Here is a 21134-nt window from a genome sequence, read left to right as displayed (position 1 = left end):
GTGCGTCCTCTCAGAGCAGCTCTGCAGCATCCAGCACTCCAAACTCCCCGGCTCCCTCACAGCACATGAGACCCAGCTCACTGCACGGCCTCTCCCCGAAACTCCATCGCCAGTATCGGTCTGCCCGTTGTAAGTCTGCCGGTAATATTCCACTGTCCCCGTTGGCTCACACGCCCTCCCCCACCCAGTCTTCACCTCCACCTTTACCAGGTCACACTGTAGGGAGCTCCAACACAACCCAGTCTTTCCCTGCCAAGCTCCACTCTTCCCCGCCGGTGGTACGTCCCAGGCCCAAGAGTGCCGAGCCTCCGCGATCACCTCTCCTCAAACGCGTGCAGTCAGCAGAGAAGCTCGGCTCACCTCTAACCCAGTCAAGCTCTACAGGAGGGCTGGGGGGTCCACTGAGGAAACACAGCCTTGAGGTGCAGCACTCTGAGTACCGCAAGGACGCCTTCCTCTGCGAGCTTGGGCTCCAGAGCCTGCTGGAGACAGAAGGGGAAAATTTGCCTCCTAATCCTCCCCCTCTACCCTCATCCTCAACTTCCCCAGAGACTGGTGTGCTGAAGCCAGCGAGGAGACTAGGGAGACAGGAGTCACCACTGAGCAGGGAAACACTACTGGCTGGAAGGGAGAGGGAAGAGAAAGAGAGAGGAGTGGAGAGGGAGAAGGAGGCTGGGACAGGATCGCAGTCATCCTTAGGAAGAAAACCTCATGCAAGTGAGCAGCCTTTGAACTCACAAAGCTCTGTACTAAGTGCAGGAACTACTAAAGCTATAACCCCTAGCACGCCTACCAAAACAACAGGGGGTTTAGGTGCTCACAAGGGGCCTGAGAAGTTCACCCAGAGTCAGGTGGACATGTCTCCAAAACAGCTAGACTCCAAGATAGCCAAAAGTCTGTTTTCTAACAGTAAACATCCACAGGAGCAGCAGCTAGGGGGCAGACCTGAATCAAAGCAGGAAGGAGACAACAAGAGCCGGTGTGGTCTTCCTGGAGCTGCCTACAGCAAAAGCTCTGTTTCTGCTCCAGATAAGTCCGCTGGCATCATCACAACAGTGACAGGAGGTCCTCTGAGCAAAACCTTTAAACCATCAGGAGTTGGAGACGCCCTGAGAAAGATGGGGACTGACAGCAGTGACACAAGGACACCAGACCTTGGCTCCAAAAGCCCCAAACTACCAGCTCGGGTCCTCCCTCCTGTCGTTCCCCCGCATGGGCAGGCGCTGTCACTGGCCAAAGTAAGGCAGGGACTCGGGGCTGTCAACTGCTACCGGGGATCACTCGACTGGGAGGACAAATGTCGTCTGGAGGTGGTGGAGGAGCACTCACCCTCTCCTTCTCCTTCCCCAACCGCGGTAACCCCCTCCCTCTGTGGACCTTCCCTCTGTAAGTCACGGCCTGTCTCCCCTGGTGACAAGACAAGCTTCGTCAGCCAGCTGACCACTGTGGCCAAAAACGTCCTCGGGCCGATCAAGCTCGGCTCTCAAGAGGGGGCCAAGAGCAAAGAGCAGCAGTCTAAAGCAGCAGAGGAAAAACAGGGAGGCACAGTGGGAAAGTCTGACTCTCCAGCTGGAGGTCGAGTGGTTGTTGGGGCTGCAGTGGTGACCCAGAGTCCTGCTGGTTCACCGCTAGAGAAGGCAACAGGTAGCAGCCTGCCGAAAATGTGACCTCATGGAGTCCCTAAATGGGACTTTAGTAAAAAGAAAAAAAAAGAAGATGCCTTTTTTGGACAGTGCAACAGAAGACTAGCACTTAAAACCAATGTACATTCCAGTTTAAGAGTATAAAATGTTATTTATTGATTCCAATCACTGACTGAATCTAACCTAAAACCAGGAGTAAAAGATCTACTGTAAAGGTGCATTAACTGTTGATTTTCTATTATAAATACTTTAATAAGAGGACTCTAAATGTAATGTGAAACACTTTATCAGATGTATATGTGAGTCTGTGTGAATGCATGTCACATGGTTTGTACTGTACATGTGTAATAGGTACAAGATGGTCAAAAAGTGCTTTACAGATCAAAACATGCTGAATACTGTGAATACCAAATCCAGTCACTCTATTTTTTCTTTCAGCCAGCCCTTTTTTTGTTTTGGGTTTTTTTTGATTTTGGTTTTTTTTTTTTTTTTTACTGCTCGTCAACCAAAGCAGTGAAACAGTCAAATCAAAGTTGACACATCAAACAGTTACTGAGTAAGAAGATAATTGAGCTCTTTATTCATCATCCAGCAGTTTACTTTCCTGAGTTAAACGGTCAGACGAAGCCAAAGCAGGCACTCTGTCAGTGGACGTCACAGCGAGCACAGTCTCGCAATCTCTGTCGTAGGGGATTTTGTGTGTGTGTGTTTGTGTGTGCAAGCGCATGTGCGTTTAGCTACCCTGGGACAATTTCTGGTGGTTCTTGAAGGCCACAGAGGAAAGCAAGAACGTCAGACCTCGGCGCTTATCTCTCCTTCGCAGGATGGGCTACCGCAGCCCTTTTCTTCACTCCATCTCTGGCTGCTGCCACATTCGCAAACACACACTCGCACATCGCCACAGGAAGCAGCCGTGTCAGCAGCTGATTTTCATGCATTTAAATCCATACGCCTGTGGTCACACGAATTAGGACACAAGTGTGTTTATGAGTGGATTAAGAAGCGTGTGACCATGTTTGTGTCTGTTCAAAGACTCGGCAGACTCAGCGAGGGTCATTGGCATGAAAATTCTCCTCAAAATGAGCAGTCAGGATCCAGTAACAGTTAAAGTATTATTTTATTTTTTAAGCAGGAAGGAAATCCTTCCCCAACAAATCAAACCGGCACAGTGAAGGTTGCTTGGGAGACTATAGCATGTTAAGGCATAGAAAAATGTATTATGCACATATGCAGTGAACCCCGTGTGTTGTTTTCAGTCAAATCTGAAAAAGCAGGCAGTCATGGATGTAGCATACTATAATCTACTTGTTAAAGGGCTCTATAGCAAAAGTAGGGTTTGTGCATACATGGAATATCACATCGAGCCCGTTCTCTTTAAACCAGGCTATCTACAGTGTAATCAGAATGACTTTGTATTTAGGTACTTACAAGTTAGCTTGTCCAGACTGATTAATATAATCCTCACATTTTGCTGTGCAACGTACAGATAAAAGTGTTTGTCAGTGATCTCAGCAGGAATGCTGGGAAATGTTCACAGGAGACACACACACACACAAAAAGATGTTCCTCTCTCATTGGTCATAGTCACTTTCTTGTAATTCATGACTATCCAGTGTACATAATCTTATGCAAATCCATGTGTGAGAGTAGGTGGCTAAACAGATTAATCCAGATGTGATTGTTAATTGTCACTTTCTGCCAGTGATTAGATTTTTTGTAGATATTCAAGGTTCTAAAAACATAAAAGGGAAACTGATTCAGCCAACAACAGCATGTAAATCTGACACCAATGCAGAAGTTCACGGATTAAAATGTACTTTTACCTCCAAACCTCAAACAAGTGGTTCATCTGCACAACATATCTAGTGAAAGTTTGTCTCGGTCACTTCCGACTGGGTGTTCAGTGTACAGTTTAACGAAGAGCAGCCGCTTGTTGCTTTACATTGTTGTATCTGCCTGGAAATCCGCAACAATGAGCTTAAGACTGCATAGAGCTACAAACCAGGAGGCTGATCTCTGCTGTGTTGGCAGCAGTTTTTTCACATAACCATTCATGAATATGAAAACATATCCCATGCCTTACATGCTTGGCAGGGATTTCTTTTCCCATTTGACACACTACTCTACTGCCCTCCAGTGGTTAGCATCAATATCAAATATTTGAAATATCATAATCTATTGGAGTGAGTGTTTCCTTGATGAAGTGCAGAGCACTGATTTGATGGTTGTTGTTAGCCATACGGTTACCAAATATGCATTTAAAGTTCTAATGACAAAATATTTGCAGTAATTATAAAATGAACACTTGAAACATGAATTATTAATTTTCCGTTGTGACTGTTAATTATATCTTTGTGAATAGTTACGTTTTTAAATATACTGTCTTATATTCACAGCAAGGAGTTCTTTTATACCTTGATGTAATAAAGGAGTCATCAGGTCATCTCAAATCATCCGATTAAGAAAACAAACTCCTGCAGTTATTGTATCAAAATTCAGGCCTTTTGCTGATCAGTGGTGTCTATAATACATGTTTTAAAATGTCTTTTTCTTTCCGTGGTTGACAGAGAGAGTAGTAGAAATGCACTTTATTTGAAAGAAAAAAAATCTTGAGTTGATGATATTGTTTGTAAGTTACTATCCTGTATACAATGTGGATTCTACAAATGAACACAAAAGTCTGATAAGTATAAAAACATTCCACATTTCTCTGTTCACTCGAAGTGTATTTAGTTGTACCACTGCGGCATTTTTGTTTGTGATAGGTGTGACCTAAATGCAGACACCTGAAGTGCAGTACGTGGAATAAAATTCAGTTTTTGTTCCAAAACTTGCAGGATCTCACTCTTTTTTGGCTTTAACCTCTAATCCCACAGCAGCATTTATCACAGTAAGCACACCTCTGGCTACAGCGTGCAGGTAATTATTAATAAGTTCTTTACACCTGAAAAAAGATGTTCATGTCATCGTAGCTGTTACTAATAGGAGAGCTTGGTGGGTGTTGTTAATTCTGACTTCAGTGTCCTACTTTATGAAAGGGTGTTACCTAGGGGCAAATATGAATCATTTTTAAAAAATAGACCTTCTTTTAGAGCATTTAGAGCCGTCAAAGACAGGTGTAGCTAATAACCTTTCACAGCTGCAGCGCTATAATCTCTGGAATAAAGTCATAGTTAATGTTATTAGTTATCTCTGTGTTTCTCCAGCTGTGAAAAGGTTTATGAAGCTGATTCCTTTGCAAATGAAAAGGCCTCTGATCCTACCAAGACTATCAAGATTACAGTTAGCTGCATTTATTAACAAAATAAAATGGATTGGAATCTTCTGTCAACAAAACTGTCATTGACTAGTGGAGAAAACATTCACATCCTTTAAGTGTCTAAGGCCCATCTGTTTTCTCCTACTTTTGGAGTTGCAGGGAGGCTGGAGAATTTCCTAGCTGGTACAGAGCAAGAAAAAAGGCACACCTTGTACAAGCTGTGAGCCACTACAGAGACAGACAACCACACACTGACATCTGAGCCTACAGTCAGTTTGGAATCACCAGTTAACCTTAGGGACCAAGTCTAGGGCATGATGTATGTGTAACCTCCACACGTGAAGCCGTGTTAAGACGGAACTAAACAAATACTTGCACTACTTGTGCATATTCGCACTGAATTCTTTTCTTAGAATAAGGATAAATTAAATCAAAATAGTGTGCTTGAACTAGGGCATCATGGTGGTACAGTGGTTAGTCCTGTTGCTTCACAATGAGAAAGCCCTGGGTCTGACTTAACCAGGCCAGCTGGGGCCTTTTCTGTGTAGAGATGCATGTTCTCTGTGGGTAGTCTGACTTTCTCTCATAGTCCAAAGACATGCATGTGAGGTTAAGTGGTCTACCGTTCTGTGATACAGTAAACTGGCAACCTGTCTGCAGTTTGCCCTATAACAGCTGTGCAGCTGTACAGGTGCAATAAATTATTACTTTCATAGCTAATTAATTAAGCAATGTTGTTTTTTTTTTTTTTTTTTTTTTTTTTTTAATATTTTTGGATGGACAGAAACATTAATAAATAAATATACAACTGCAATAATCATACTGTCAGTTCTCTGTCCATTTCTAAACAAACAAACAAACTAAGACAAGCAAACAAACAACACACAAAAAAAAAAAAAAAAAAAAAAAAAAAAAAAATTACATAAATAAATAAATAAATAAAATAAATAAAACCCAGGAGAAACAAAATAATACACCGCCTCCTGGAGAACATCAGCAAAAACAAAAACGAATAAGGGTAAAACCCCCTGGTGCAAAAAAAAAAAAAAAAAAAAAAAAAAAGACAACAACCAAAATACCAATGACACATGAAATATCCCTCTAAGAGACCATTTATCATAATGTCTAAGAGACATTGTCAATGTACCGCAAAAAGGGACCCCAGACCTGCTCAAAAATATCTTCTCTTCCCTTCATTCTATACATAACCCGTTCATATGATGCCATCCTAGACATTTGTTCGGTCCATTCCTTGAAAGAACAGGGGCTGGATGACTTCCAATGCCTAAGAATTACCCTGCAACCAGTTATAAAAGCCAGACGCATCCACAATCTCTGTTTTTTTGAGAGAATGTTATCGTCAGGTAGTAGGCCCAGGACGCATATAGCTGGAGATTTAGAAAGATTAAATTTAAAAATATCATTCACCAAGTTGATGATCCCATCCCACAAATAATCATTTTTCCGACATGTATACAACATATGAACTAGAGTCCCGACTTCCTGCTGACATTTCCAACAAATGTCCTTATCTGCGAGCTTCAACCTGACTAATTTACTGGGTGTCCAATAGTTTCTGTGAAGCAACTTGTACTGGATAAGTTGAGACTGTGTTTCAGGTGAGCAGACATACCATGATGAGATCAGCATCTTCCAACTGTCCTCTGAGATCTGGATACCCAGATCTTTCTCCCAACACCGCCTCAATCCCCCCAAACTGGGAGCGTGTGCCTCTCTGAAGCTCCCATAAAATTTAGATGCCCTGATTCTGTTATTGTCAGGGGTTGCAAACATCTTCTGAACACTAGATGGAGGGTCTAGATTATTTTTCAAAATGGCTTTAATACAATGTCTTATTTGAAAAAACCTCCAAATTTCCCTTGGATCCAAATTGAATTCTCGTCTGATTTCTGCAAACGATTTCATGCCAGTCTGCCCAAATAGGTCCCCCATCTGATTAATACCTGTCCTAGCCCAGGCCTCCCACCAGACCGGTTTCTTACCTATTAATACTTTCTTATTATACCAAATAGAGGCTCTAGCGGTGAGATAAGGGCTGCTGTTGGTATATTGGTGAGCTCTAAGCCAGGTCTCTTGCATGAAAGACAGTACTGGATCTTTAAACGGTACTGGCCTTCCCTTCTGAGTAAGGAAGGCCTCTAAAGACGAAGGGGCCACAAGACTTTCCTCAATCCCAACCCATGATGGCTTATCAGTAGAGGAATTATGTATCTTAACTAACTGAGAGAGGGAGAAAGCATAATGATACCAGACCATCTTAGACAATGCCAACCCACCACTCTCTTTAGCAGCATATAATTTAGACCGATTGAACAATGGCTTTTTACCTGCCCACACAAAACCCTCTACACATGTATTATAAAGCTTTAGCAAATTATGTGGGACTGCTATCGGTAACATGTGAAGAAAGTACTGAAGTTTAGGGGCAATAATCATCTTCACCAAATTAATTCTGCCCAAAAGGGACAGATTTATTTTAACCCAATTCTGCAACAGCGAACGGATGTTTTGAATCACTGGGGAAATATTTACTTTCATTATGTTGTCTAAACCAGGGGTCAATTTAATCCCCAAATAAGTCAGACCCTCGGGCATCCACTTGAAATGCCATGAACTCCTCATAACAGGCGGACACAATTTAGAAATAGGCATAGCTTCAGACTTAGACCAATTTATAGTGTATCCAGAGATTACAGAGAAAGAATCAATAATTGAGGAAATTGCAGGAACGGCCTGTTCTGGGTTAGTTGAAATCAGTAAAATATCATCTGCATACAAAAAAGTTTTATGTTCTTCTTGACCCAAATCCACCCCTCTAATTTTCTTACATTCACGTAAAGCTATGGCTAAAGGCTCCAAAAACAGAGCAAAAATGAGAGGTGATAAGGGTGAACCTTGTCTAGTACCCCGACTTAACGAAAATGAGGGTGACATTATCCCATTGGTAATAACTGTAGCCATTGGATCTGTGTATACCACCTGAATCCACTGCCTAAAAAAGGGACCGAAACCAAATCTCTTCAAGGTATGAAACAGAAAAGGATACTCAACTTTATCAAAAGCTTTCTCTGCGTCCAAAGAGAAGGCAACGACAGGGTCTAGCTTAGTCCTGCTCTTCCAGAGTATATGCAATATCCTACGTAGATTATCCGCAGAGCTTCTATTTTTCACAAAACCGACCTGATCCCTATGCACCAAATACGGAAGAACTTTTTCAAGCCTAAAAGCTAATATCTTAGAAATAATTTTTTCATCCACATTAATTAATGAAATTGGGCGATAATTCCCACAATGCTGTGGGTCTTTCCCTTTTTTATGTAATAACGTGATCACTGCCGATCGCATACTAAACGGTAGTCTCCCTCTTTGAAACGCATCTTGATATACCGACAGTAGTCTTGGAGCTAGTTCGTCCACAAACACCTTATAAAAATCTGATGGAAATCCATCATTACCTGGAGATTTACCCACTCTAAGGCTGCCGATTGCCTGCTTAACTTCAATTAATGTAATCTTACCTTCTAATATACTTCTTTGATCTTCCGACAGGCTGGGAATTTTAATAGAAGAGAAGAAATCTGACAGCCTCTGTTCCTCCACCAGTCCATTAGAAGTGTACAGCTCCTGATAATATTTAGTAAAAATATCATTTATTTCTTTTTTACTAGTAGTCAACTTATTATTATTACTAGGATCAAAAATAGATGGTATAAGGTTACTAGATTTTATCTGCTTAACCCTGTGTGCCAACATTTTACCTGTTCTCTCCCCTTGTTCAAAGTACTTCTGATTTAGACAAAACATTGCATATTCCACTTTTTTCTCCAATATGCTATTCATCTCAAATTTAAATTTAATTAATTTGTTCCATAAGTCCCTCTCTGGGAGCAACATATGTTGTTTTTCAAGCTCCTTGATATCCTGTTCCAACTTCATCAGCTTATCCCTCTCAGCTTTTTTAATCAAGGAGCAATATTGAATAAGGCGCCCCCTCAAATAGGCCTTAAAAGCATCCCAGGTCATTCCAACGTCGTCAATAGAGCCCTCATTGTACAACCAAAACTCCTTTATCATTTCCCTTATACATTCGCAATGACCCTTATTCTTCAGTATTGAATTAAGCAATGTTGTAACCATCAGTCTAACCCCTGAAAATCAAATGCTTGGAGGTAATTTATTTTTACATGAAAATCTATCCATATGTATTTGAAGACATATGACAGGTCTGTTAATATATTACTCATTTAAAAGATGGTAGTGGCGTGTGCTATGATGTTTGGTTTGAAGACAGTGATGCTGACAAAAGACAGGAGGCAGAGAAGATTTTCATTAAGAGTTACTGATATGGACAAGATTAGAAATGAGTATGTCAGAGGGACAAATTAGGCTGAGGGGTTTCAAGAGAAAGTTAAAGAGGCAAGACTGAAATGGTTAGATGTACAGCAGAGGGTAAGTGAATATACTGGACAAACAATGTTGAATATTGAGCTTGAGAGCAGGAGAAAAAGACCACAGAAAAGATTGGATGCAGTGATTGAGGACATGCAGAGGATTGGTGTGACACAGGAGGATGCCAGGGATAGGATGACAGGTTAAAAATATATGTTATAAGTATATAGTATAAAGTTACTTACCCTTCTTTATCCTTAAAGCTTGAGTCTTCTACCAAAGCCCTGGGGGCTTGAGAGTCCTGCACAGTGCACTGCTCTGGACGGAGCTCTCGAATATCGTTTATGGGATCTGCTGGAGCCACTTCCCCTGTTTGGCAGTCATCGGATTACCACAGTCACCACTGTTGCCTTCACCCTACACATCTTTTCTAGCTCCTCTCTTAGCCCTTGGTATTTCTTGAGCTCCTGATGTTTCTTCTCCCTCATGTTGCTTTCACTTGGTACAGCTGCATCTTCCACTATGACTGTCTTCCTCTGCGTATCCACCACTACTATGTCCAGTTGGTTAGCCATCACTAGTTTGTCTGTCTGTATTAAGAAGTCCCGCAGGGTTCCCTGCACAGGCTTATCATTCCATGATGGTTCCTCTTCTTTCTCACATAATCAGTTGTGACCATCATCCTGGTGTACTCATGGACCTTGCTGTTTCATCCTTGATGGTGGTTCTGACACTCATTAGTGCTCAGACTCATTCCTTCCTTATGGAGGAGGTGGCTAATGTTTGCTCCCTTTTGTAGTCTGTATCCATATCTAGTCTTCTTAATGTTCTGGCTAAAAGGGGGTTCGGGCCTATGCCTATACAGCAGTGGGGACAGAGCATCTCCTTGGTAAATCCCACTCTTGATGGTGACTTTCCTAAAGAAGGCTCTTAAGGTCCTGTCTTGTATAGTTCTAGGCACTCCAGGATCCATGCATGAGGGACTGATTCACAGGCTTTCTTGTAGACAGTCCAGGCATAACACCTGGACTGTCTACAGTGCTCACCCTGGTCTTACAGCCTCAAGAAACTGCTCTATCTATCAGTAGCTGGCGTTTCTGCCAATTCCTTACTGGGTCCTGCTTGAGATTTTTTTTGTTGGATTTTGGATGTATGATGGTTATTCTGGTTGAAAGCTGCACAAAGGTAACTAATTACACCATAATTATTTACTAATATATAAACCAAAATTGTATGTTACTTATTATTTTAACTTTTTTCAATTGTTGGCATGTTTGTACCTAAATTTATTATTTATGTTTAGTAACGCATACTTTTTAACCAGGTCACTCATTGCATAACTACAGGACTTATTATTAGCCAATGGCACCGTGCACTGCGCATTAGTGCAATATTATCCTATCAGATTTGCTACAGGATTTAATTCAACCAATAGTGGTGCGCCGGAAAAGGACAACAGGAAGTAAATGTTGTCCGGTCAGGAGCTGTCACACGGAGCAGCATAGACGCTATGTAGTAGCTTATTTTCGTAACCGTGTAGATAAATGACTTTCTGTGTTAAATGGGAGGAAGTCTACCATTCGTACATTAACTGTATTTTATTATAAAAGCATTAAGCTCTTCGGGGATTCCGTCTTCAGTGCTAGAGAGCTAACGCCGGGGCTAGCTGCAGAAGTTAGCGTGTTCAGCCAGCTAGTCTCAGGCTGCCGCTGTACGCCAGGAGGGAGGAAATATCCGAAATGAGTGGCTCTATTACGGGGTACCGACCTGCTTAACCGACCTTTACATCAGGTATGTTGTTGCTGGCCTTTGATTCTTTAATAATGGTGAAAGACGCTTTTTAAATTAGGTATGCGCTATAGTGCTGGTGAGTCTTTGTGACCAGAGCAGTAAATGGGAATTGACAGTGAGGCTGCTGGTCAGAATCCGTTCATATACCCTGACACTGGTCGTGTCATGAGAGTGTTTCTATAATAGATTATGGTTAATAAACCGGTTGACTTACAGGTGATGAAAAATGGTAGCCACCATCATCATCAGATGACTTTTACAGACGTTGAAAAGCCCGACATACCGGTTGTCAAATGGTTATCACATGATGAGTGTTTTATTTTCTTCTCTACCATAGAAACGTTTCCATCAGCAGGATCAGTTAGTACTCATCGTAATACTCTCTGTTCCCTGTCGAAAGTGCTACTCATCAGTTTCAGGGCAGGGTGAAAAAGGTCTCTGGTACTTTCCTTAAGTGTTTTTCAAATTGTGAAATGGGCAGCTGTGGATGATTACTCGGATTTACTCTGACAGTTTGGGGTTTTTTTAATGTTTCTTTGTGCTGTTTGCCCTTGATTCTGACTTACAGACGTTAAAAAACGAAGGATCTTACTTTGTTCTTGTTTTTTTTCTAGAGTTAAACATCCATAATGAAACAAGGAAACCTGTGAACTGCTCAGGTCCTTAGGCTGTTATCAGATCTCTCAAACGCAAGCATATTGTTTTCAGCAGAAAGTATGAGTGTGGATCATTGACAGACTGTATAATGCAAGAGGACTAAAAAGAAAATTGTGCATACACAAACATGTTTTTATTTTACTTAACCAGACAGACAACTCAGATTAAACATCTCTTTCGCAATAGTATCCTGGCAACAGTTCAATCAGTTATACAAGCTGATGATACAAATACACAAGGGAGGCTTCAAATGCACATGTGATTAAGAAGGTGCAAAAGCAAGCAGCTTCCTCAGTAGTTATTAATAATGACCTTACAGAGTTTTTAGAAAAATATAAATATCTAGGGGCACACATTAAAATGATATTCAAATACCAGTGACATTTACATAAAAGAATACAGCAATTATAGTAAATGTGGAAGTTGGACATAGAATGGGTCTTTTCGTTTCCAGCTCTCTGTCTTAGTCACTGCGGCTCAGGTGGCTCAGTGGGTCATCTGTCAGTCAGCAGGTTCCTTCACCGTTTAAGTCTACCTGCGGAAGTGTCCTTGGGCACTGAATCCAGAGTTGTACGTGCTACTTCAGTTTTATTGTGTGAATGTTAGAAAGTGATTAGCCATGGATAACAATCCTCCTTCTTATAAGAAGTATTATTTAATGAATGACTTTGATGTTTTCAGGGGAAATAAAATTTGTTGCAATTACATACCCGCATACATCAGCTAAAAATTTGACTTCTTCTTTTACCCTAATGGTTTATGTAATTAGTCATTTATCTGCCAAAGTGCAAACTCTGCCTCTTTGGTTGTTACCAATTCCGTTTTAACAATAGAGAAATTGGGTTGAGTTTGTTTGTTTGTTTGTTTGTTTTTAGCAACATGAAACATGAAAACAAGACAACACTCCCCACAACCACCAACACAGCTGGTCCTCCTATTACATCAAACAGAAAACACACAACCAGGTTTCAGGAGAAAAAAATGTTAGAGCATACAAACCAGAAACAGGTGCTCATCTCTGAAGGCAGTGTTGAAACTGAAAATGTGTACTTTAGTTAGAATCTGCTAAACAATGAAAAGTTTCTCTAAATTTACAGGCTAATAATCAATATATAAAAGGAAAATACCATAGAAAATGATCAGTACAGGATTCATGGAGCCTCTGAATCTTACTTTTTTTTTTTTTCCAAATTGCTCTTTACATCAAGGTAGAATGTCAGCATAAACAAAACTATTGAGTGGAAATACACCAGGCACTACAGAGGATTATCAGTATTCTTATACCGCCAGACTTCAAGACCTGTGGGTGGTACTTGACCAGAAGCAAAAGGCATCAGTAAATGTATATTTAGCATTCTGATTACAGAATGGAAACTTATTACTTATTACCATCACATGGATGACAAATGTCATGTCTATCCGTTGATAACTGGATATATGTGACAACGGCAATGTAGAAGATGAAAAACATTCAGCACTCAGAGATAAATATTTCAAGAGGCTTTTCAAACCTACAGTTTAATTTGATGAAACATAAAATCCACTTGTGTTTATAAACTAGAAATAACAGGGAGATTTCAGACTTCTGTTAAACAAGATGGCACAGATAATTAAGAGCCAGGAAAAATCCAGTGTAACTGTGTGCTGTGTATTCAAAGAAGAAAAGCCACTTTTAAAATGAGTTTAAATCCAAGTAAATATTTGAGTTAATAAGTATATGAGTGGCAGGATGAGTGTAAAAGCGTTTTGAGTACAAGATGCATCAGTAGTTAATTTTTTACCTAGATTCTTGTGTTGTTCCTCTTTTTCGTTCATTCATCAGTTCTGTGTCGCAATGAGGAGCACAAGAGGTAAGCTCTGAGGTCTCGGAGCCATGAACTCAGTTTCCCCGAGTGCAGCACAATACGTAGGGGGAGTCATGCAAGATGAGCTGGTGGACAGGGGGAGGCAGCAGCAGCCCATGGAGCGGCAGGGCAGCTTTGGAGTCAGGCCTCCACAAACTCAAGGTGCCAGCAGAGAAGCCGCCGGGGAGCTTGACGAGATGGACAAACTCAAGGCCAAACTTATGTCAGCGTGGAATAATGTCAAATATGGTTTGTAGTCAGTTTTAAGTAATGAAGACTGAGTGTTGGATTTTTGTTTATATAGAGGAGTACTGAGATTTCTGCTTTGAGAATCTTTTTTGCGCCTCTGTCTGCAGGCTGGACTGTTAAGTCTAAAACCTCCTTCAACAAGATGTCTCCTGTGACTGTCCTGGGTCACTCCTATCTGCTTAACAGTGAAGGTAAGTGCTAAATGTATTCATACATCTTAAAACTATTTCCTCTCTAGAGAAACGTAAAGAAGAATAGACCCCAGGTGTTGTAGTGATGTGTGCTGTGGCTAACCACACTGGTTAACCGTTTCCTATTTAAATGTTTATTTGACATGAGAAAGCTGAGCAGTAGGAACTAAAACAGACAAAACCTGCGCTTTTATTTCCAAAATATTATATGCAGGTATCATAACTGAGCTTTTTCATCATTTAAAATTAGTAATACAAACAGCTTAATGCTTGAACAAAGTGCTAGAGCTCTAAATATGTGTGTGTTTGTGTGTCTCTTGCTCCACCTCTCTATTTCACTCCCTCTCAGATGAGGTGGAGCGGTTCCGCCTAGCGTTTGTGTCCAGGATCTGGTTGACCTATAGGAGAGAGTTCCCTCAGCTGGAGGGCTCCACCTGGACAACAGACTGTGGTTGGGGCTGCATGCTGCGCAGTGGGCAGATGCTGCTGGCACAGGGGCTCCTGGTTCACTTGATGCCCAGAGGTAGAACTCTCCATCTGGTACACACATTTTTACATTTAAACATAAGAAGTGTTCATCCATTAAGAATATAAAATATCATAAAAATTAGGTTGCGGCACTGACCAAGATGTGTCCTCACATATAACTCAAAGCTAAAGATGGTCCGTGTCTCATTTCTGGTTTAGCCAAGAGAGATACCTGAGTAGAGGGTGCAGGAAGCTATGAATTCACCAGGGTATAACCTGTGCTAATCTCAGTGTGACATTTGTCATTCATTGACTTTGTACTCTGGAACTGGCCAGTTAAAGACCATTTAATTTACTATCCCAGTTCGTCGCCCGTCACCCCTCGGTCAGTTACAGAAAAAGTTAGGTGTCATTTCCAGATGAGTGAGCAGTGTCCTCGGTTTCTCAGTCACATCAACCACCACTATGATAGCAAGGAGAAAACCCTCAGGTTTGGGATCTCGCCTACAGGTTCCCACATGGTAGCCATGTCCATCTTTTATATACAGTCTATGGTTGACTCAAAAACTGACAACCCATCCTTTCTCTAACTCCGTTCTTTTGTTTTATACACAGTTTTATACTGTTTTTTTTTCTGTGTGTATACTCATGTCTGTAACATCCTCTGATCGTTTAAAGTCTGAAGAAAAAAAATAAAATAAATACATTTTGTTTCTGTTTTTCTAGACTGGGTTTGGCCAGAGTGTCAGCAGCTTACTGATGTGGACTTTGAGGTATTCCGTCCACGTTCCCCAGCCCGGGCTGGAGGGGTCCCAATACCCTCCTTTGGCTCTCCACGAGGTTCCAGCACCCCTGAGAAATCCCTGCCAAGCAGTCAGGCACCTAGATGCAGCCAGAAGAAAAGGGTCTACGAGTCCACAAAGGACAGGCAAGAGCACATCCACTCCAGGCTTGTTACCTGGTTTGGGGATCAGCCCCCAGCACCTTTTGGCGTTCACCAGCTGGTGGATATTGGCAAAGGTTCGGGGAAGAAGGCTGGTGACTGGTATGGCCCCTCTGTAGTCGCACACATACTACGGTAAGGGCTCGTTTTTGCAAGCAAGGCTTTTCTGTGTTCTGAAATCATTTACACAGCTGTTAAGCATTTCCAGAATTATGGAATTGTTTTCTTGTCCCTTTCAGGAAAGCAGTGGACAAAACATCTGTGGTCACAAACCTGGCTGTATATGTGGCTCAGGATTGTACAGGTGAGATTTATAGAGCAGATATTTGTTTAGCTTAATAATGAGAAAAGAGCAGATTGATATTTGCTTTGCACTAAGAGTGTAAATACACTCACCGGTCAGTGTTTTTCTACATCTAAAGTTAAAAGCATTTATCAGAATTGGGGATTAACAAACTTAAAATGTGGCATGGTTGTTTGCACCAGGCGGGCCGGTCTGAATATTCCAGCTGATCTATTGGGATTTCCCCACACAATCATCTCTGGGTTTTAGAGAACGATCCAAAGTAAAGAAAAATATCCAGTGAGCAGGAGTTATTTGGCCAAAAATGCTTTGTGGATACCAGAAATCAGAGGAGAGTGACCCGACTGCTTCAAACTGATTGGAAGGCAACAGAAACTCAGATAACCACTCATTACAATTTAAGTATTTAGAAGAGCCTCTATGAATGTAGAACACTTTGAACGTTGAAGGTAATGAGCTACAGCAGCAGAATATCATGCCAGGGCCACTCCTACCAGCTAAGAACAGGAAATTGAGGCTAGAAGTCACACAAGCTCAACAAAACAACAGAAGAATGGCTTGATGAGTCTTATTTTTTCCTGTATCATTTGGATCCTAGGGTTAGAGTCTAGCATAAACAACATAAAATCGATCCTGTCAGGTTGTGGTGTAATGGTGTGGGGAATAGTTTCTTAGTACCGACTGATACCTTAGGCTACGGATAGGCTGTATAGATTTGAAAACTGCGTTTTCGTCTGAAAACGCTCCGCCTCCACTGGCGTTTTCAGTCGTTTTCACAGAGTTGTGCGTCCACATTGAAACGACCCAAAACGCTTACGTTCCAGTCCTGCGCATGCACAAAAGCGAGTGAGAATTAAAGAATTTGAAGAAAAGCTATCCGGAGCATGTACAAACTGATATTAATCATTTTTAGGGCTGTCAGAATTGAGAGCAATCAAAACAACTGCTGTATAATGCACTCCGCTATCTTTGTTTAATTGGTCACATGACTGCACCACATGACTAAAATGCGTCATCGAGACGGGAAAACGTCGTCTCAGTGTGGACGGGAGGCCAAAACGGAGAGAAAACAATGCGTTTTCAAACAAAAACACATTAGTGTGGACGTAGCCTTAAATTTCACATGAACCAAGCACCTTTGGGATGTGGTGGAACAGGAGATTTGCATTACAGATGTGCAGCTGTCAAATCTGCAGCAACTCTGTGATGCTGTCACATCAGTATGGACCAAAATCTCTGAATGTTTCCAGTGCTTAGTTCAATTTGTGCCGGAAATAATTAAGACAGTTCTGATTGCAAAAGGGAGTCTAAACCAGTACTAACTAGGTGTACCTAATAAAGTGTCTGCTCTCTACATCATGCCTGTTTTAACCCTCACTGTTTCTGTGCCTTGTAGTGTACAAAGAAGATGTGGTGCATCTGTGTGATCGGTCACTGAATCAGACTTCTTCCGATCCGTCCAGTCAGGACTGGAAGTCTGTTATCATACTGGTCCCTGTCCGGCTGGGAGGGGAGGCCCTCAATCCATCCTACATCGATTGTGTCAAGGTCTGTTAACCATCCAGTGCCTGACCCCACTTCCTAAAGGATTTTAAGTGTCTAAACTCATATTAAAAATATTTGTGTTCATTCTCAGAACTTCCTGAAACTGGAATGCTGTATTGGAATAATCGGAGGCAAACCAAAACATTCGCTGTATTTCATTGGTTTCCAAGGTGAGGATTGCCAAAAACATACTCTGTACATTTTTTTTTTTTTATCTTTTTGCATAAATCCAGCCGAAGCAAGGGCAGCTAGGGAAGAACTGACATTTTTTGCTGTTATGCTCCTCTGCAACCCGTATTATTCTTGCAGTGGCGATGCAGGAGCCACACATTCTCTCAGGTGTGGATAATGACGCGCTGCTTTGGTGCAGAACTGCTACTTCTGCTTATCACGCTCTGCATTACTCTTCACGACACTTTACTCTTAAACTTAGGATATCTAGAAGCATAAGTAAAATGTGCTTTTAAAAACTGTGGTGTCATTTGTCACTTTGTCGCTTATTAGCTGATTGCTAATGTGTTTAACTGCTACCTGACAATGGTTTAAAACCCTTAAGGCAAAAAAGCACATCCCAAATAAATCTTCACACTACAAATGGAAACTTCCTGTATGAACCATCACAAAGCCTCTCTGAAATTAAAAATATAAATTGTGCCTTTTGTATCAATGTCTAATATAATATTATACATATGTTTTGGTGGTTTGTTAAGGAAGTAGAGTTTGTAACTTACAGCTTTGGGCTTCTGTGGTAGTTGTTACAAAGGTCAGCAGGAACAAGCTGTCTGAATTATAAAAAGTATGAGAGACTATTCATCATTTAACTATTTGATTTATTGTTTTATACTTGGATTCCTCTCTGTCTGGCAGATGAGCAGCTGCTGTATCTGGATCCTCACTACTGCCAGCCAGTGGTCGATGTCAGTCAAGTTAACTTCTCACTGGAGGTTTGCTGCCTGCTTCATTACTCTTCTCTTCTGTCTGTCTGGCTTTTATCTCCTTTTTTTTCCTGGGATCATATCATATGACTTCAAACTCATTCACGGGTCATTAAAGATAACATGTCTGCTTAGTTGGCTCTGATCTGTTTATTGTATGACCCATGTCTCCTTTTACCACTCTGCAGTCGTTCCACTGTAGCTCTCCTAAAAAGATGCCCTTCAACCGTATGGATCCGAGCTGCACCATCGGTTTCTACGCCAAGAACAAGAAGGACTTTGAGTCTCTATGTTCTGCTGTCAGTGAGGTGAGTTTTTACAACCTCCTCACATTTTTGTGGCTCTGATTTAATTTATACAACATACTAGAAATGAGCAGCATTTTTTTTCTTTCTTTCGTAGAGATAAATCTGTCCTGTTTCTGACAGTTAAATATGTTTGAGTTGGTTTGGAGGGAAAAAAAGCAATATTAAGCCATCACTTTCGGCTCCAGAAAGCTGAATAATCATCTTGCTGTTTTCATTTCTGCACAGATACAATTTCAATAGCTCAAGTTACACAAATTTTTCAAGCAAAGATTTCCGATTTTATTTTTTCTGAGTTGAGGTCAAAACATGAGAATTGGCTGCTTTTCTTTGTAATGCCTAACAGTCAGTTGAATACGAGAGCAAATGTAGAAAGCGAGTGCTACACAATCGAAGCAGGTACTGTATGTAGATCTTCATATTCCATTCAAATAATATATGTGCCAAGGATGTAATTGGTTTGTTTGGGCTTTTGCATTAAAATTATTACATTTTTCACCATTGCTAGAGCTTGGCCCAGTCTTGAAGTGTTCTCAGTAATTCATGCATTAATTTTTAGAAGTATTATTTACCATTGTGGGAGAACAAAATTGGAATATTTTCCCAAAACAAATTTAAATATAATAAATTGGGAGATATCGTTATGATAGTTTGAAGAAGAAAAATGTCAAAAACTGATTTTTTTTTTTTTCCTCTTTTTCTCTGCGTGCGATATATTCTGTTTTGTTTTTAAGATTATCTGCTTTAACTGGACTTTGTTGTCCTTCCAGGCTCTGTCATCGTCGAAGGAGAAGTATCCTGTCTTCACCTTTGTGGAGGGCCACAGTCAGGATTATGGACTTGAGGGTCACAGCAGCAATCACAGTGGACCTCCAGCTCATATCCTGCCTCCAGGGAGACTAGGCAGAAGCAACAACAGAAGAAGCAGTGAAGAGTTTGTCTTCCTGTAAAGCTCTGAGGACGATGCTCTCCCATCTGTAGGGGGCAGAAGTGGACACTCAATTGCCTTTAAAAGACTTGATTCTGTCGATGCTGCGGCTGCAAGGCGGGCACAACTCTTTTGTGCTTTGTCTTCCTCACTGGTCAACACGGCTGCTGTCATCACCTCTGTGTGGGTGGCGTTATAAGCTAACAGGCATTAGTGACTACTGGCTGGAGCACTGCTTTACCTGACGAAGGTGACTTCAAAATGGATAGAAACGTTTTCAAGTACTTGAAATGTTCTTGGTTCATTTTATCAGACGACGTCAAAAAAAGCCTCAGTGGTGTCTGCATCATCTTTAATTGGCTCACTCGTCTGCCCGATATTGTTCATGACTTGTATTATATCACATTCCCTCTGCTGAATATTTTTTTTAATTTTTATTCTTTAAATTAATTAGATTTAAGAATGTGTGTTTTGTGTGCGAGTGAGTGTTTTGTTAGTGTAATTTATTTGTCTTTTAAATTGTGTTAAGGATTATGCCGTGTCACATCCCAGATAAATTTCAGATTCTTCCACGAGCGTCTTGAACAGCTGTAAATTCATTTTTAGACATCGTGGTCTCAAGCCCATGCACTTTCAGCTCTGACTCTTTATTCATTAAGGATATGAAAATCTGCAAGAAATCTGCTGTTACATTGTTCCTGCTGCTTAAAGAACTAAAGGTCAGGTATAAAGAAAAACAATGCCTAAAGTTGGAGATGACTTTTGTATTTTTGCCTGTCAAACTGTGGCTTAAATCATTCCCGCTATACTATTATATAAACATGTTTGCAAAGTAAAACACCCAGCTCTTACTTATGTACGTGTTCTAGATTTTACCTTGCACAGCCAAGGTAATGAGACAAACCGAAGCTGAATGGAGATCTTTTTTTTTTTTTTTCTTTTTTTTAATTTATTTTGTTGTTTGCTTGATTTTCAGACTTCTGCTGCAGTGTCTCTGTGTTTTTGTTTGTCCCCTTTTTCTGTAAAAGCTACTACTGCAAGTTGCACTTCTACTGTTATTGAGTTTATTGTCCTGATTAAACTTCAGACACTGGAATTACAGTACATGTTACTGCGTTTTTTTGTGTAGATTTGAACTGCAGGTATATACGCTGTCAAAGGAACGAGAGCGATGGGAAATGATCAATTCAATGTTCTGTAGTTAGCAGGGTCAGAGCAAATACGCTTGTTGTAAAGTTTATGCAGCAGATGCTGAAGTAACATGTGGCATATAATTTCATTACTCACACCTTGTTAATACCACGTTGGAGCCCTCAACAAGGTGCTGGAAACATTCCTGAGATTGTTGTCCATATCACATGATTGCATCACACAGTTAATGCAGATTTGTAGGTTTTGAATCTCTTGTTCCACCACATCTCAAAGATGTTGGACTTTGAAGGCGATATGAGTACAGTGACTTTATCATCAGTTCAACAACACCAAGGCAGGCTGTGACATTTAAATAATATATGATAAATATCCTCCACATCATTACGCCACCATGACACCACTTATTGTATTTTAAATTGTGGGGGAAAACAAGCATGCAGTATGTATTTTTTTTTTTTTTTTGTGCTTTACAGAATCGAGACTAAATTAAAAAAAACGGGATAACACTGC

General features: G+C 40.9%; 2 protein-coding genes across 4 annotated transcripts in view; both read left to right on the top strand.

Annotated features, from left to right (window-relative positions):
- Positions 1-2102, top strand: part of mast1a (microtubule associated serine/threonine kinase 1a) — a 78764-nt gene extending 76662 nt beyond the window's left edge. For all 3 annotated transcript variants that reach the window (XM_026170686.1, XM_026170685.1, XM_026170687.1), the window contains one exon: positions 1-2102. In XM_026170686.1, the coding sequence (XP_026026471.1) occupies positions 1-1667 (1667 nt within the window). In that variant the 3' untranslated portion in view covers positions 1668-2102.
- An 8667-nt stretch (positions 2103-10769) lies between these two features.
- Positions 10770-20573, top strand: atg4da (autophagy related 4D, cysteine peptidase a). Its single transcript, XM_026170683.1, has 11 exons — positions 10770-11103; positions 13583-13853; positions 13961-14044; positions 14394-14567; positions 15239-15590; positions 15695-15759; positions 17156-17307; positions 17396-17474; positions 18172-18248; positions 18428-18547; positions 19315-20573. Exons 2-11 carry the CDS (start codon positions 13634-13636, stop codon positions 19492-19494), a joined length of 1503 nt encoding a protein of 500 aa, XP_026026468.1. The 5' UTR covers positions 10770-11103; positions 13583-13633; the 3' UTR covers positions 19495-20573.
- The last annotated feature ends 561 nt before the right edge of the window (positions 20574-21134 follow it).

This window comes from Astatotilapia calliptera, chromosome 6 (genome assembly GCF_900246225.1).
Source record: "Astatotilapia calliptera chromosome 6, fAstCal1.2, whole genome shotgun sequence".
Classification (NCBI taxonomy): Eukaryota; Metazoa; Chordata; class Actinopteri; order Cichliformes; family Cichlidae; genus Astatotilapia; species Astatotilapia calliptera.
The sequence above is the reverse complement of the archived record's forward strand: the minus strand, read 5'-3'. Positions and strand labels throughout refer to the sequence as shown.